The 18,576-nt window shown below is 37.7% G+C and overlaps 3 protein-coding genes across 3 annotated transcripts; all 3 read right to left on the bottom strand.

Annotated features, from left to right (window-relative positions):
- Positions 1–40: 40 nt before the first annotated feature.
- LOC134814139 (queuosine 5'-phosphate N-glycosylase/hydrolase-like) lies at positions 41–1,087 on the bottom strand. Its single transcript, XM_063822179.1, is given in 2 exon segments — positions 41–393; positions 396–1,087. Coding segments are annotated over 2 exon segments (1,020 nt in total). The 5' UTR covers positions 1,063–1,087.
- Positions 1,088–6,396: 5,309 nt separating this feature from the next.
- On the bottom strand, positions 6,397–7,890 carry LOC134814477 (queuosine 5'-phosphate N-glycosylase/hydrolase-like). The gene has a single exon (XM_063822605.1). The coding sequence runs from the start codon at positions 7,876–7,878 to the stop codon at positions 6,847–6,849; it is 1,032 nt and encodes a 343-aa protein (XP_063678675.1). The 5' UTR covers positions 7,879–7,890; the 3' UTR covers positions 6,397–6,846.
- A 429-nt stretch (positions 7,891–8,319) lies between these two features.
- LOC134814476 (uncharacterized) lies at positions 8,320–14,026 on the bottom strand. The gene is made up of 6 exons (XM_063822604.1): positions 12,840–14,026; positions 12,117–12,650; positions 11,878–11,987; positions 11,528–11,644; positions 10,271–10,382; positions 8,320–10,051 (listed from the first exon to the last, which is right to left on the bottom strand). Exons 1-6 carry the CDS (start codon positions 14,008–14,010, stop codon positions 9,210–9,212), a joined length of 2,886 nt encoding a protein of 961 aa, XP_063678674.1. The 5' UTR covers positions 14,011–14,026; the 3' UTR covers positions 8,320–9,209.
- Positions 14,027–18,576: the final 4,550 nt, after the last annotated feature.

Here is an 18,576-nt window from a genome sequence, read left to right as displayed (position 1 = left end):
TAGCTTTAAAAACTTAATAATAATTTAACAATAAAATAACTTAGTAATAAAAAGTTCTAGTCCTATGAAAAGGCAGCTCATCAACCAGGAGCCGATTATCCCTAGCCCACTCCCACAAGAAATAATCAACAAGTATAGCATTAACCTCAACCTCCGTCCCCTCTTCCCTGGCCATATGCTCCACCTGCCCCACTATCTGGTCACACCCATAAATACTCATCCCCCTAATCTCACATTCTATCTCATCTCCTGGCTTGATAGCAGTCCGTGTTTTCAACATGGTTTTCAACTCATCAGAGTAGTTCAAAACGTTAAACGCAACAAGGGATTGAGGAACACGGTAGTCCGCAAACATGGTGATATTCTGGATGTTATTGAACTCTCCCAGTCCTTGCCATCTAGACAGGTCCAGATATCTGACACAAGTATCTGGGCCCGTTTGAGGAATGAAGCTGTTTTGTCTTTGTACATACACATATCCCGGTATGACTCAAAGTTGTCCACTATTATGTCCATTAGTTTCTGCACGTCTTTACCAGCTCGCATGACACAGAATGAAAACGACCCAAAGTACTGTTCTAATAAAACTTTACCTGCATCGTTAATCGCTTTTAATCTCTCTTCCAATAAAGGAATTTTACCCTCGGTGTCTGACCTGAATATTGTTTCAAGCTGTTCTTTAGTAGCGTTAGCCATGAACTCTGCATCAGTCACAGGTATACCTACTTTTAGTGCTCGATTAACAGCCGCACACAAACTCCAGTAACCAGTTTGTAATTTACCATTGTGATCTTTTACCCCAAACTTCACTTCACCCTCCTCTGGCCAGAATGAGAAATTAACAGTGTCTACAAAAAATATCCAATTGATCATGTCTTGTTCACTCTGGCCTTGAGGGTTCAAATCGTGTTTCTGCCAGATTTTCCTGCCAAATCCGTCATTTACAATGGCTTTGTAGATGAGCTCAGCGACTTTGTCGACCCCACGTGAGTTACATTTGATGTGTTTTGATTGGCTGTTCACAAAACGCCCTGTCATACGAGGGTTCAGTATGTTTGACATGTTTGGGAGATAACCTGAGGGAACTGATTAATTTATTGAATATATTCAAATATGTTTTACTTTGTAGATACCTTGAAAGGTATCTGTAGAGCATTAAAAATGTGGAATATTTAAATTGTTTGGGTACGGGTATCGGCCTTACAAAATGACACGAAAAAGGAGATGGCTCTGAAATGCACAAAAATGAGTTTTGTTCATGTTTTATTATCCAGATAGGTAGTTCAACAGGTATATTTTTCTTCCCGGGGGTTGATTTGATTGAAAAACCGTAAATTTTGCGATAAAAATTGTCATCTTTGAAATCTTCCAAAAAAACATGCCTTACAAAATGACAATTTCGTCACGGCTGTCATTTTTTAACAGCAGCCTATAGAAATTTGATTTCATCTAGGACAGTTAGATAAATATAATAGATTGAAGATTAGAATAGCTTTTACAGGAAAAAGGATGATTAAAAAAAGTTGGGCAATTTCGCGTGAGATAGTGCCTTACAAAATGACAACCCAAAACGGCATCACTTCAAATCCGATTTGGGAAAAAGTTTCATTATTCTTTCACGTGTCTTACTGTTAGATATATATGTTGTTTATATTATACAAGTTCTGTTTTTACCAAAATATATTTAAAAAGGAACATTTTTTATACTTTGAAAAAATTTAAAAAATGTCATTTTGTGAGGCGTAAAAATCATTTTTTGTTTTCATACTTGAACACAGTATTTGGTTATATTTGATATTTTCTATGACTGGATAGATCACTTTTCAGTGTTTAGTTAACGTTTGACATGTTTTAGGAGTTGTTATTACTCTCTTCTTTCACAAAATAGAAGCTTTATTTCGTTGAGTTTTGAAATCAGAGTTTGAAATCAAAGAGTTTGAAATCAAAGTTTTGATATCAGAACTGCACTTTTTTAATGCTACGGGAAGTTGGTCGTTTAGCTCCGGACAGTCTATGCAACGTCTATGCAACGTCCGTGCAACAACAAAAGAACCGTCTATGCAACGTCTATGCAACGTCCCTGCACAATGAACACTCTATGCACACTCCCTGCACGGTCAGTCTATGCAACGTCTATGCAACGTCTATGCAACGTCCCTGCACAGTACCATGTATGAACACCGGCTACTAGCCGGCTACTAGCCGGCTAGTAGCCACTTTTGTAATAACAGCTCCTCAACTTCACATTAACAACCGGCTACTAACCGGCACTTGAAAAGTGGTCACTAGCCGGCTACTAACCGGCTACTAGCCGGCTAGTGACCACAAAGTGGCTACTAACCGGCTACTAAGCGGTCACTAGCCGGCTATTAGCCGAGCTCTAAAGCAGACCTATTAGTAGCCGGTTCTAAACCGGCTACTAGCCGGCACTTGAAAAGCGGTCACTAGCCGGCTACTAACCGGCTACTAACCGGCTAGTAACCACCAAGTGGCTACTAACCGGCTACTAACCGGTCACTAGCCGGCTCTAAAGCAGACCTATTAGTAGCCGGTTCTAAACCGGCTACTAGTAGGTCTGCTTTAGAGCTCGGCTAATAGCCGGCTAGTGACCGGTTAGTAGCCGGTTAGTAGCCACTTGGTGGTTACTAGCCGGTTAGTAGCCGGTTAGTAGCCGGCTAGCGACCGCTTTTCGAGTGCCGGCTAGTAGGTCCGCTTAAGAGCCGGCTAGTGACCGGTTAGTAGCCGGTTAGTAGCCACTTGGTGGTTACTAGCCGGTTAGTAGCCGGTTAGTAGACGGCTAGTGACCGCTTTCTAAGTGCCGGCTAGTAGCCGGTTTGGAACCGGCTACTAGTAGGTCTGCTTTAGAGCTCGGCTAATAGCCGGCTAGTGACCGCTTAGTAGCCGGTTAGTAGCCACTTTGTGGTCACTAGCCGGCTAGTAGCCGGTTAGTAGCCGGCTAGTGACCACTTTTCAAGTGCCGGTTAGTAGCCGGTTGGTAATGTGAAGTTGAGGAGCTGTTATTACAAAAGTGGCTACTAGCCGGCTAGTAGCCGGCTAGTAGCCGGTGTTCATACATGGTACTGTGCAGGGACGTTGCATAGACGTTGCATAGACGTTGCATAGACTGACCGTGCAGGGAGTGTGCATAGAGTGTTCATTGTGCAGGGACGTTGCATAGACGTTGCATAGACGGTTCTTTTGTTGTTGCATGGACGTTGCATAGACGTTGCATAGACTGTCCGGAGCTAAACGACCAAGTTGCCAATGCTACTTGATTGTTAACTGTCAGATTATGATTATTTTTAACTCCTTCTTGTATTGACTGTCTCTGATCCATTTTAGATGATGAAAATAATTCAATCTGAAACATTGTCATTTTGTAAGGCTTTTCGGTGTCATTTTGTGAGGCATTTTGATCAAAATTGATGATCGAACAAACACATTTAGGCTCATCATGAGCTTACTGGGTTTAAGAATACCAATAATTAGGCAAGGGGCATCCAATATGAATATGCCATCTTTGTATCATAAAATAAAACTGTCATTTTGTGAGGCATAACACTGTCATTTTGTGAGGCTAGGTCATTTTTTTGTCATTTCCTCTACCAAAGTCACTAAATCAGTTTTTTTATTTGACCAGAGTAGTCTTTGATTGACATAAGTCATGGTAGTACCTGGTTTTCTGGGGTTAAATTCAAAACTTTGGTCTCCATTCTGGGTAACAGTTAGGCGGGGCAATGACTGAACAGCAAAAACGTCCATATTTATGTAAGAAATATAGATTCTATGTCATTATCATTCCTTGGGAAGTGTTAATTAATGCTTTTTCTTTCATACAGTAAAAGGAATAGGGTTCAATGTATAGGGAACCTAAGCTACAGCATGGTCTATGTGGGCTGTCATTTTGTGAGGCCTGTCATTTTGTAAGGCCGATACCCGTATGGTTTTTAAAGGAATAGTTTCAAACATAAATATTTTTATGCAATTTCAAGCAACAGAAAAATTCAACCGTAACACAAACTACAAAGTTTAGCATAAAGTTTTCCAATGTTTACCAACTGTACACCATAACACTACATCTAAAAACAACATTCTCATTTATTTTAATTGCACTATAATTATAATTCAGTCATTAAAAATACAAGTTCCTATTGATTGTCATTGTTTAATGTTTAATGTTCGACTTATCCAAAAATTATTCAAGACTTTTAAAATTCTAAATATCAGTCCATGGACCATTCAAACTTTCAAAGCACATGCAAATACGAAATGGTTAGAGTTAGTAATTATTATAACAGCATACAATACAAAATACCCAATAAAATTGATTGAAAATCTTTAAAACATCTAATATATAATTATATATATATCACAATACCGTTGTTTTATTAGTTTTATATCAAATCTAAGTAAACTATAGGTAAAAATATAATATTAATCATAAGCTAAAATGTACTAATCTTTGTATTCTAAATGGGGAAAAAGAAGAAACATTGTCAGTCAGTCGAGAAAATTGTCAGTCAGGCTATATGGCAGCTTTGTAGATGTTGTGACTATGCTAGTAGTGGTCCCAGGCTTGCGACTGGAATTGCGGTGTTAAATCGATTTAATGGTACCAACGATCCACCTCCCACTTGTTGTTTGGTACTTAGCATTAATAGTGTTAGCTGTAGCCATTTATAGCAAGAATCTTAAAACTAAAGGGGATGACAAGGAAAAGAGGAAGGAAAAAGAATAACGGGACAAACAATTAATTAAAGTATTTATAGGAGCATTAGATATTGTAATTACAAGCTTCAATAATAAATCACTGACTAAAACTTCTAATTAAAATGACACTTGGTACGCTCGCCCATTTTCACTGGTCAGTCTGAACTTCGGTTTAGCATGTTGTACACTTATTCACCTAAGTTTCAGAATTTGTTCAGTTTAGCAGAGTTAGTACCCGTGTTTCAATAAATCAAAAGATATCAGGGGAGTTCTTTAATAATGTTACGGTCATCTAGAATACCGAACTTCCTGAAAACGTTATCATATTTCCTCAGACAACGTTTAATGCCTTTAATCAGTCTATCACGGCTATATCCTCTATCAATTAGAATTTTGAATATTTTGTGAAGATGGGAGGTAAAGATATCCAATCTAGTGCAAACATTACCATATCTAAGAACTTGACTTGAAAAAACGTTGTAGCCAACCTCGGTTGGGATGTTACTGTGAGGAAATGTAAGGGATACAACATGAAAATTAAAATCATCAGTTTTGTTATACACTGATATTTCTAGTCCTTCTGTGGAAATATTAATATTTAAATCAAGGTAGTTAATGATTTTATTATTGGAACCAGCTCGCTCCATCTCCAATGAATTAGGATAAATATCTTTAATCAATTTATGAAAGTAAAGGTAGTTAATAATAGATAAATCGTCAACATATCGTTTATTATTGGATAATATCTTTGCTAATCCCATTTTCTTTTCCTGAAGTAAACGTTTCATATAATTAAATTCCTTTTTGCCAACAGTGAGATCAGCTATAGGGGAACTTGAATTTCCACCCATAGGAATACCCTTGGTTTGTATGAATACAATCCCACCGAAGACGACATAAGTGTTATAAATAATAAATTTAACAGCCTCTTTTAGGTCATCTTGACTAAAGCAGGCATGACAATCATAGGTTTTATTGGAAAAGAAACATGTATTACTGTCTCTTTTAGAAATACAAATATATCTATTACGGTCTGAAAATATTAAATCAACAACTTCATTAATCATATTCTCTACTTCAATCAAGTCTAATCTGGTATAAAGAGTAGTAAAATCATATACTTGTATATTATAAACATCGCTATTTTTGATAGCTTCAAGGAATTCACTTGAGGAATCTATGCTCCAAAACATGTTTATACCGCTGTTGTTGTAGATTGCCTCGCAGTATTTCTTGAAGTATTTCCTCAAAAGTTTCAGACAACAGTTAACTTGGACGTTAAGTTGTTTCGTAACGCAAAAACGGGCACCTGCAATGAACCTCGCCTTGTAAGGGTTCTTATGAAGCTTAGGGTTCCAGAAGATGCGTGCTAGTCGCAAGTTTTTATCTTCAACTTGTACATTAAATCTCTCCTTTAGACTCTCAGATATTTTATTGACATAATGAGTCTCGTCTTCGCTACAGGGTTTATATGTATCATTACCTATACATTCTAGAGTATTAGGATCAAAACCCATTTCATTGACAAGAGTTTTTACATAAAACTTTTTACAAATAAATGAAAAATTACCAGAAGCTTTGTCGATACTACAAATAATGTATTTACTTTTCAGCAATTTAAGACTTCTTTTAACATCATCTTTTTCCAGTGTGTTTTCTTTTATTTCAAGTGTTTGTTTCTTTTATTTCAAGTGTTTGACAATAATGTCAGTGTAATTTTGCATGGCTGAAATGTAACGCTTGATTCTCATATCTAATTTTAATTGATAATATGCATCCGAAATATGTATATTAAAACACTGTACTGTAGATGAATTCTAATTAAGCACTCTCCTGACATCTCCCTTCATTTTTACTGTGAAATTATCCACACTAAATTAAAAAACGCATTTTAAAATACACAATATGAAATTTCAAACATGATATCCTTACTGAAATAACAACACTGATAAGTGATAGCCTTAAACTACAACTATCATTAAAAGAGTAATTAAAAAGCTTTTAAAATATGCTTAAAAAACTAACTCCATAACATTTTACCCTAATAATAAATCATTCCACTGCACCATATCTGCACAGTACAGATGTACAGATTGTACACTAAACCGGGAAGTGAGGGTACCCAACATCAATTTCTTAATAATAAATAGTTCTACACCTATGAAACGGTAACACATCAACCAACACCCGATTATTCCTAGCCCATCCCCACAGAAAGTAATCAACAACAACAGCATTAACCTCAATGTTCCTCCTTCCATCATCACGCGCCAATTCTTCTATTTGTTCCAGAACTTTCTCCACCGCGTAGATACTCATCCCTCTTATCTCACTCTCTACATAATCTCCTGGAATGATGGGAATCTTCGATTTCAACAGGTTTTTCAGCTCGTCATCGTAATGTAGGACATCAAATGCAACTAGAGACTGGGGGACACGGTAGTCAGCGAGCATGGAAATGCTGCGAATATTGCTGAATTCTCCCAGCCCTTTACCACCGAGACACTTCCAAACATCCGCCACCAAGAGTTGGGCACGTTTGAGAAATGAAACTGTTTTATCTTCATACTGGCACATGTCACGATACGATTCAAAGTTATCAGTGATGATGTGGATCAGTCTCTGCACGTCCTTCTCAGCGCGCATCACACAAAACGAAAAGGAACCAGAAAATTTATCCAACAAAACTTTGCCTGCCTCGTTGATTGCCTTTAATCTCTCACCCAGTAATGTCATTTTACCATCGGTATCCGATCTAAATATCATCTGAAACTGCTCCATGGTCGCGTTTGCCATGAACTTTGCATCAGTCACAGGTATTCCTTCTCTCAGGGCTCGATTAACAGCCGCACACAAACTCATTTGACCAGTTTGTAACTTTCCCTTGTGATCTTTTACCCCAAACTTCACGTCACCTTCATCTGGCCAAAATGAAAAGTTGGCTGTGTCTACGAAAAATATCCAGTTGATCATTTCCTGTTCACTCTGATCCCTTGGGTTTAAGTCACTTGTTTGCCACATATTGTTCCCAAAACCATCATTAACAATGGCTTTGTAAATAATTTCAGCCACTTTATCAGCACCGCTTTTGTTGAACTTGATGTGTTTTGCCTGGGTGTTTACATAGAGGCCAGTTGACTGAGGGTTTAGGAAATTTGAAGTGGTCATTGTCTGGTGTAATAACCTGAGAAAGGGAAATTGGTAAGATTAAGGAAATTGGTAAGATTAAGGAAATTAGTAAGATTAAGGAAATTAGTAAGATTAAGGATAGACCTTGCATTTATATATACTATATATTAATAAATAATAATAATAAAATTTGGTCTCTAGCTTAAACACAAACTCTAAGCCCAGTGGATAAACCACAAAACTTATGCTCTATTGTGTGAAACAAAGATACTAGATCAAGATAACTATCAAGGAGTGTATACATAGGACATAAAAAGTTTTGGAACGAAGATGACATGCTTATGAAGCGAGCTAACAGTCTAATTGCTAATAAGTTCAAAAAGATCATGACATTAGGTTGCATCCTAAACAGTTTAAGCAAATAACATTAAGTTATACTGTCAATTAATCGCTCATGCCATAACTTTTCTTAAACAGGTGATGTGTATTTATTTTGTTAATGTGTATTTGTTTTGTTAATGTTTATTTATTTTGTTAATGTGTATTTATTTTGTTAATGTGTATTTATTTTGTTAATGTGTATTTATTTTGTTAATGTGTATTTATTTTGTTAATGTGTATTTATTTTGTTAATGTGTATTTATTTTGTTAATGTGTATTTCTTGGTTAATGTGTATTTATTTTGTCCATTTGAAATAATATTTTTTCGTAACTCCATGACTTGATCGGAAATTATTACATCGATAAAAATGGGCCCGTACACAACGAAGAAAAGCAGATTGGATCTGTGAAGGTTTATCTCTTATCTCTGTACACCATAAAATACACTTAATCTCTTTAAACAACAGTCTTCTAAATACAAAATTATATAAAATCAAAAAGTTTTAATAAATTAAACTAAACTTCGCCAATCAACACTTGCCTGTGTTTAAAATCTCCAACATCACAAACATCAACAGGTACTGCAAGATAAAACAAATCAATCAGATATTTAGAAATATTTTATCGTAGGAGTTTTACCACAGGAAATTTTTGATCTTAGTTTTAGACACTGCTAAAAACCAAGGAAAGCTTAGGGATCGTCTACATGGTACGTTAGCCAGATCTTAGAGAACAAATTTAAGCTATTGTGCAGAAATTACACTTGGGCAAGGTTTCTTTTCGAACCACTTCTCCTCTAGGCTGGCATTCGTAATATGTGATCCCTAATCCTATTTTTAGAAACAAGCCTATGAAATATAACTATATCAAATACACTCTAGTTCAAAACTCTGCAAGAAACTAGCTCTGAAATCCAGCTAAAGATCACGATAAAAGAACAATAATAAATTAATTAATAAATTAATTATCAGGACGTGTTAATAAATTAATTAGCCATTATTATACAAATCAGGAGGAGGCACGTAATTGATTGGCTGTTGACTACGGTTGTACGGTACAGGAACATACTGCACAACAGGTACAAATTGCACCATGTCAGGATAAGGTGGAGTGTAATATGGAGGGGGCATCATGTGAGGCATACCATGCATACCAGGCATACCAGGCATACCAGGCATACCAGGCATACCAGGTGGTAGAGGCATTGGTGGTATTGGTGGAACTAAACCTGGGGGCATTGGGTGGTTGATTTGAGAGTTTGCTTTTCGTTGGTTTAGATGTTTTTCAAGGGATTTCTGTTTCTTTTGTTGCAAGTCCTTTACTCTCCAGTGTAGTAAGCCTCCACACCGTAACAACTCTAGTTCCTCTTCAGTGTAAATTGCTAGACGGATCCTGACACTTCCGTTACAACATAGAGAGGTTGTGGTTGAGTTTTGGTTAACTTTTGGCAGCGGCTGAGTGCCACTTCCAGAGTTACTATTCGAGTTACTCACTAAGTTACTATTCGAGTTACTCACTAAGTTACTATTCGAATTACTAGCCGTGTTACTAGCTGAGTTACAAACTGAGTTACTAGCTGAGTTACTGACACAATCCCCCCAGCTCATCCACCCCTCACATTCCACACTCTCGACATCACACCACGATAGAGTCACCTCACTACACACATCAATACAGTCTGCATCTTCACACAGGACAGGCATTACTCCCTGGTTAATGAGTTCTGAGCGGTGGTTGGAGTCGAAGGAGCGCGCGATGACAGCAGAGACACCGAGTAGGCGCAGACCACGTGCACCGCTGTCACGTGTTGGACCACAACCGTAGTTAGCACCTGAGGTTATGTTAAAATAATGAAGTTGTTGTTGAAGATTTCCCAACGTTAGTAGAAAATTATTGTGAACGATTCATTCTGATAATATTTAGCGCTAAACCATTGCCAGCACAATTAAAGACAATTCTCTAGAGGGATTTAGTAGCATCAGCAGTTGCAATTTTTATATAAACTGAAAGTTATAACCTTTGAAAATATGCTTTTAAAGACACAATTTACCTGCAACAATAACCGATGGTGTCCCAGATTTCTTGTACATTCTTGCAGCCTCGTAGATATCAACAATACTATTCGACGGTATGTGCTCAGTAAATGGTCCTGGTATCGATACCTGAACAGTGTAAAATAAATAGTGTTCTTAAACAGTGTTCTTATTGAAATATTGCATGATTATAAATAAGTTGAGAGTTACAAATGTTACAAATGTTGAAAGCTGAATATTTCTTCTACAGCAGGGTGTCATAATTATTGGCGCGTAGACAATTCTGCGTGAAATTTTAGCTTACCCAAGCTTTTAGAAACGATCATTAATTGACTTCTGAGGGTCAGTTTCCTATGGAGTCTTGATCATTCGAGAGATAATCCTTTATACTACAGTTCAGTCTAAAAACGAAGTCCGAAAGAAGTTAAATTTCGTTGATAATCACGACGAAAGAGAAACATTTTGATTATTGGACTTGAAGCCTTCGGCTGCTTCCCCTGAATTCCGGGATGAGTCCGCCCGACTATATTTTATTGGTCGTTAGAGGAGAAAGAGAGCTTTTATAAAATCTATAGTTTTCGATATGTTTCGCTATCGCCTGAAGAGCTGTGCACTTTAGTCTAAAGAATAATTTCAGAAAAAATTCACCAAAAAAAATACACATAAATCCCTTACTCCTTCGTAAATCTAACCAAGTATGGAATCGACCCTTTAAATAACGGCCTAAATTATGGGTTTTGAGGTACATCAACACAAAATTTTGAAATTCTGAAGAAGTTCAGACGATTGTCTACAGACCAGTTTTTGAATTTTGTAATTTCGATATTCAGAAATAAAGTTATGACCCGTCGAAAAATATTGATTTCATCATAAAATACACATAAAATTTCAAACACGGCACGCCAATAATTCTGACACCCTGCTGTAGCTGCTGGTCTTGATGAATAAAATGTTGGAAATTTCGTCAAACACAACCAGCTGCTAGAAGAAATATTTAACTTTCGACATATAATATGCGGCTAATAAACAATCACCCAATCATTCAACTTGGTTACCTCAATGATATGAACACCTAGATATCTTATAATTTCAATTGCATTGTTTATATCAACAGTTTCCTAGGAATTTGGTCCCTAGATTTGAATATTGTTTTAACTACTCGGGGTTCTATATCAAAAATTTCATTAAAACTGGTTGAAAACAGTCATAATACTGTCATACCCTACTGCCATTAAAGATGTATATAAAAACGTGAAACAATTAGTGTAACAAACCAGGTTATTTTTAAGCTTGTTGTTATTGAAGATGCCCATAGCAACAATATTGTGGTTACCACGCCTGTTACCATAGGAATCGTACTGTTTTGGTGCTAGACCTTTACTGCTAAGGTACTGAAAGATAACATCATCATTAAAACATTAGCATGACATTATCATCATTGATTGTGGTATGTGTATCATTAAATCTAAAATTATTTACTAATTGAGTGTATAGTGTATGAGTACAGTGTATAGTGTATAGTGTATAGTGTATAGTGTATAGTGAATAGTGTATAGTGTACAGTGTATAGTGTATAGTGTATAGTGTACATGAGTACAGTAATGTTCCAATAGAAGATCGTCACCTGAGCAGCAGTGGAGTTCCTGCTCATGCTTCCTGAGGGAGAGACCAGCTCTGAGGAGACGTCATCACCCAGCGATAACAATACTCGTGCTTTCTCTACATCACCCAAAACTGTGGGATACAGAGTTCCTTCATCTTTGTAGGAGCAAATGAATTTAATCACCAAGAGCTGTGATTCAATGATGTTAAAAACTTAGTAAACTTTGACCCAAACTACGAAAAAAAATTAAACGAATATACCTGTTTGCAATTCTAGATAAGGAGGTTGGAGTATGTACAAGGATAAAGGATTCCAAGGAAAAGGCAGGTTATTTGGAACTGAAATTTCTTCAAACTGACAATTAAACGTTGATAGATCTTTGTAGACAGTTGCACACACTTTAGGAAGAACTGTTTTGCATTCAAGATGAATCAAATCAGACCTACTCGGCCAAATATCACTGATTTTCAAAGTTTCCCCATTCAGTAGAGTGATATGATTTTGAGAGAGATCAACATCAACGTTGCCAGCAGCAGCAAGTAAAATAGCTAATGGAGAGGACATTAGGTAATTAGCACGAGCTCCAGGGAACTTCCTGTTCTCATAGTTCCCGTTCCCGGATAACAAGGCACACGTTATCACATCTTTAGAGTAATTGTTACTGGTTTTGTCTTTACTGTTAGGATCTACACAACATGAGGTGCTCTTTTCAAGACCAAACTTCACGATTATGTCTGAGAGACCAGCTTCATTGAGATATAGATCTGCCAGGCCTGCTCCAGTTGCATAGTAACCTGATAATTTGTGACAATTAGAAAATGTATGCATAGAATAAATATGAAATTAAAATCGAATTTATTGTGAACTTGGTAAAACTTGTTGTTTGTTCTAATTCATTCCTGAGACGAGAGAAATTACATAGTTGTAGGCATATTATATAATTTTAGATAAAACCGATCTTTAAAAAGCTACCTTTTTCAAACCTTGAATAGAGACAGGAAGTTTAAAACCATTATCAAGCAGTGCTTTTGCTAAAAGGCCAGCTTGTAAAGTAACAAAAGCATTGCTTGAGTTGGTGCACCCTGCGAGTGACATTCCAATTACTGAACCATGAAGCCTTGCAATTTCTCCATCTTCACTTTTGCTCTTCACACCAAATGATGTTGGAGAGAACTTATTATAAATTGATTTCTTGAATGCAGTCTGAAAGTTTCCTAGTAGTATTCTGTCAGATGCTCTCTTTGGTCCTGATATTGAGGTTTCCACTTCATCTAGATTGAAAACACAGTGTTCATCATAATTACGAGGGATTGAAGCATCGACAGGTGCTTTAGAAACTTTAACCTTTCGGTTTGTAAATAAAAGATCAGACGCTGATTTTAAAAACATTGAGCAAACATCATCACAGGGAAAAAATATGCAACTGACGTTTGTCTCTTTGACCATGTTTGATATGGCAATGCGGTCTGATAAAGAAATGTGTTTCAAACTTTCACCCCAAACTTCAACTATACAGTCTGACAGTGCTCTAACAAATCTGATAAACTGTAAAACCAAATCAGTAGATACAGCAAATTGAGGTAAACAACCCCTAACCTCAATACCAACAATCTTAGTTCTCTTGAATTGAAGAGGTTTTCCCATGATCAAACTTTCACAGTTTGGTATTATTTCAGTAAGAGTCAGAACACCTAGTCCGTTGAACCCAGAAGTGAAAGTCTCTGAACTGACAATAACACTCTGACTTGATAAACTTGCAGCAAGAGCTTGCAAATAGGCTGCTTGGCAGTGTTTCATTGGAGGATTGAATACAGTCAATCCTTTGAGATTCAGATGACACCATTTCAGAAATTCCAATCTTTCAATGCTTTTACTGTCATTACAACTATTTGCTTTTGGAAAACAACCAACTTTGTATGATGATGGAATAATATAAACTTGAACATGAGGATGAACAGGCACAGTTGAATTGGTGTTTTTAATTGATGTAAAAGTTGATGCTAAATTCAGTAATATTGGTATGGCTTTTATGTCAGTTAAAATAAGAGAATCTGCTTTGATCGCATAAATGCCTTTCTCCACATCTTCTGAAGTCACATCGTTAGTGCAACACCTCTTTAGGTACTGAAGGCAAATTGGGGGTGTCAAAGCCATTGGTTGTTCTCTGAAATATTGTGAAGATGTTCATAACAATTTTTTTAAATACTTCAACAGTTAATAGTAAATATAATTAAATTAATACGATTTATAAACAGATTGTAAAAAACACAAAATAGTACAGCTGTATTATGCCACTACGGTTTAATACATTACATGGCGGATTGTAAATCACTAATATAGCGCCCAATATTACTCAATTTACATCTAAAACAGGATGTTTGAAGTGCATACTTACAGTGGAACAAGTTTTCAATTCAATCCTTTTTTACAATCAAAGAATGTAATAAGAATCCTTTTAATTTCTTGTTTAAATATTACAATAATGTACATGCCGGTATCGATAACGAAAGCAAAGTCATCTGTTTGGGTAGGCTGCAATGGTCAGAGCTTATGCCCTCAACACAGAAGATCATGGTTTAAATCCCAGTGTCACGTAGTCTAGGGAGCTATATATTTGTGGAATGCCTCCCAGGTTGACTCATGATCATGGGACCCTGGCCTACCAAAAGATCACAAATATTCTTTGGGTTCCCCCTTCTACATTGACAGACAATGGGGTAGTGACAGAGACTAACAACTATCCATGACAGTAATTTATAGTATGACAATAAAACTTATCAAAATAAAATGTTCCAAACAGTATACACATAATGTCACAATTGTGAATTGCTATATATTTGGTTTATATATTTATGATAGTCGATACAATATATACTATAAATAATACAACATCTATAAACCGCCTTATGACTTACTTGACTGACTTAAGGCGGCTTCAGCGTCCGAGTATTGATGCGCTGTCTCCATAAAACTCTATCCGCCATAAGTCCGCCCATTTCTCCAGTGTCGTTGAGACCCGTGTCAGCTCGTAGGCTATCAACATAGGTCATGGCTGGTCTCCCCCTACTCCGCACCCCATGAGTTGGTTCCCAGAGTAGCAAGCGGTTTGCGACTAGTTCTGGGTGCCGGTGGATATGGCCTGCTAGTCGCATCCTGCGCTCTTGGATCTTCATGGTTGCTCTCGGTAGGTTGCCATAGACTTCTTTGTTGGTTTTTCGCTGCTTCCAATCCACATTAAGTGCCATCCTTAGCATTCTAGTGTAGCAGCCATCAATGCGTGTCTTCAATTGCTCTGTCAACGTCCAGGTTTCAGAACCATAAAGAAGTATTGACTCCACAGTAGCAACAAATAGACGGATCTTTAGTCCTCTTCTAAGGTCAGACTTCCACATCTTCTTTAGCTTGTGGCAGGCTGCCCAAGCCTTAGCTTTTCTGACCCGCAGGTCCCTCTCTGTTGTTGCTATCCAAGCTCCAAGGTAAACAAAGTCTGTCACCTTTTCCAGCTGATTTCCAGAACAGCTATTAAGACTACTCGCCTCCTCTGTCATGTTCAGAGTCATGAACTTAGTTTTAGAGCCGTTCATGGCTAGCCCAACACTCAGTGCTGCTTTCTCAAGCCTGTCCAGGAGTAGTTTTGCCCCTTCAATGGTATCAGTGATAAGGGCAACATCATCTGCAAACTCGACGTCTGCGATCTTCTCGGCACCAATCCTTCTACTCCGTGCAGGCCTGAGGGTAAACCCAGAGTCCGAGTCATCATCGTCTATAGTCACTGTCATGATATAGTCAATCACGATAATGAACAAGTACGGGGCAAGAGTGTCTCCTTGCAGTACTCCAGCCAGGATATCAAAAATTTCTGTTATACCATCGGCTGTAACTGTTAGAATCTTAATTCTATTTGTAGCTTGTTTTTGTACTTCATATTACTAACCCTGTATCTCACTTTAGCAAAGGTTTAGTTCCAGTGATTGTATATACAGTGTTGGGGTAAAGGGACTCCAGAAGGCAGACAAGGCTCGACTCCAGACTCTAGTTGAAGTAACAGAAGAGAGAGGAGTGTCCAGTGTTTAGTTGACTCCAGACTCTAGCGTAGCAGAAGGGAGAGGAGTGACGTTGTCGACTCCAGACTCTAGCGTAGCAGAAGGGAGAGGAGTGACGTTGTTTTAGTGATCCCACAGATTCCAGTCGACAGATACTATCTGTGTTCTGTGACGTGGAAAGAGTGGTAAGTAGTTTATAGTTATAGTTTAGTAGTTTAGTCTAGGAGTTCCCGCTTCCTCTTTCACTTTCATTTATAGTTTCACGTGGATTACCTTTCACTTTACTCACGGTAGTTTTCCCCCAGGGTTTGGTATTATAGTTATCAGTTCCAGTTTAGTTGAAGTCCTCATCATTCAGAAGTCCCTCATATAGTAAGAAGAACATCATCATCAGGGGTAGTAGTTTTAATTTAATAGTAGTTTAATCTAATAGTAAAAAGACATTATTTAGTTTAGTATTGAATTGTGTATTAGTTAGAGCAGTGTGAGTAACTGAGTCACACCAATCACCTTTTAATCACTCATTCACTATTTGAGGGTGAGTACATAGAGTAACAAGGTTACATTTGAAACACCATTTATTTGTATAACCTCTTTATTCATCTAATTTGTATTTATAATAATTGAGTATTATTTGTTATTTAATTAACCCAAGAACAGGGTTCCAACAGTGGTAGCAGGCAGAACTACGTTACACCGGACCGTATTTATTTTTTGTATATTTAAACTAACACCTAACACTTAACACCTAACACTAGATTTCAGTTTTCATCATGGGAGGTGATAAAGTACCTGTTCTTGATGAGAAGGCCAACTATACAGATTGGAAACGGAGAGTTCAGTGGTGGAAGAAGGTGACCACCGTCAAGCCTGAGGCAGGAGCAGCTGCATTAATCATGAATATGTCTGGAAAACCAGAAGCTGTTGCTATACAGCTGGACGTGGAAGAATTGTCCAAAGCAGGAGGAATAGATGTTCTCATTTCTGAACTGGACAAGTTATATGAAAAAGACCAGACTCAGTCAGTCTTTACGTCCATTGACAGCTTCATGAACTACAGAAGACCCAAGGAAGTGCCCATGGAAGAGTATGTGAGAGAATTTAGCCATCGTTACAAGAGCCTTGTGCAGAAGCGTGGTGCTACTGTGGTATTTGAAGATGGAGTACTAGCGTACTTCTTATTACATCATGCTAATCTCTCGGACCATCAAAAGACGTTAATCAGGGCAACGGTCTCTAAGTTAAGCTACGAGAATATGGAATCCCAGCTTAAGAGAGCATACGGAGAAGATTATACTAATACATTTTCTTCTTCATCAAGCGCAAGCGGCGCAAGCGATGAAACATATTCCATCGGAAAACCAAAGATTAAAGAAGAGCCTGTAAATACTTATTTTCAACAGTACGACATCAACAATTCAGAACATTTTGGTGAGGACCAGAGCAACCAGGAGGAAGACCCTCAGAAAGTTTTTTATCAACAAAGACACCACCAACACAGGGATTTTTATTCATCTAAGAGACCTTTCGGACAAAGACCCTTCGGACAAAGACCTGCGTTTCAAGGACAGAGTTCAGGAAACGTGTATCAACAAGCTCCATTTAGATCCAGACGAGGAGCACAAGCCCAACAATCAGGACCCTTACGTTGTCATATTTGTAAGGAAACAGACCATATGATGAGAGACTGTAAGTACAACACATTTGGAGAGAAGAAGCTTACATTCTTTGAGTCTGACTTTAAACTAAAAGATGAAAACAAGTGTATCACGTACCTTATGGGAGAAGCGACAAATAAAGCACTTTTAGATACAGGTGCTAGCTCCACAGTGTGTGGAAAGAAATGGCTGACAGTCTTCGAGGAATCTCTCACATCAGCTGAACATGAAGAGGTCAAAGTGACTCCTTGTGAGAAGAATTTTTGTTTCGGGGATGGAGATGCAGTTACAGCCAGGATACAAAAAGCACTCCCAGTAACAATATGTGGTCAGAAAGTAACTTTAAACGTGTTTATTGTGGAAAATGATATTCCTCTGTTACTGTCTAGAGAGTCCATGAAAAAGATGAAGATGAAGATCGATACTGAAACTGACAAAGTTTATGCTTTCGGAGGAGAAGAGAATCTAGTGATCACTAAGTCAGGACACATGATGATACCCATAGGACGATGTGAAAGTTCTATCAGCCAAACAGATTCTGGAAGAACTAATCATGCAACAGAAATTAAGGTCCGTCCTGTTTTAGAGGAGAAGATTACATCGCCATGGTCACTAAGTGACGATGAAAGTGATCAAGAGGAGGAGTTAGAAACATTCAGTGGAGCTGACAATGAGAGTGTGCAAGACAATGAGCCAGAAATTGAGCCAGATAGTGAGCTAGAGGACCATGGAGTTGTGAGCTCAGTTTCAGGTAATGTGGATCAAGACAGTGAGCCAGAAAGTGAGCCAGAAATTGAGACAGAAATTGAGCCAGATGACCATGGAACTGTAAGTTCAGTTTCAGGGAGTGTGAATCTGTCAGATCTGTCAGTGAATCAGTCGGATTGGGAAAGTGTGTGTCAAACCAGAACAGGCGTGGGTGTAAAGAAGAATGACATTATCAGGTTCAGATCCTCGGAGAGTGATGATTGGAATAATGCCTTGGTGATAGGTAGAGCCGGGAAACCTACAGGGAAGAA

Source organism: Bolinopsis microptera, chromosome 4 (genome assembly GCF_026151205.1).
Source record: "Bolinopsis microptera isolate Bmic1 chromosome 4, MBARI_Bmic_1.0, whole genome shotgun sequence".
Taxonomy (NCBI): Eukaryota; Metazoa; Ctenophora; class Tentaculata; order Lobata; family Bolinopsidae; genus Bolinopsis; species Bolinopsis microptera.
The sequence above is the reverse complement of the archived record's forward strand: the minus strand, read 5'-3'. Positions and strand labels throughout refer to the sequence as shown.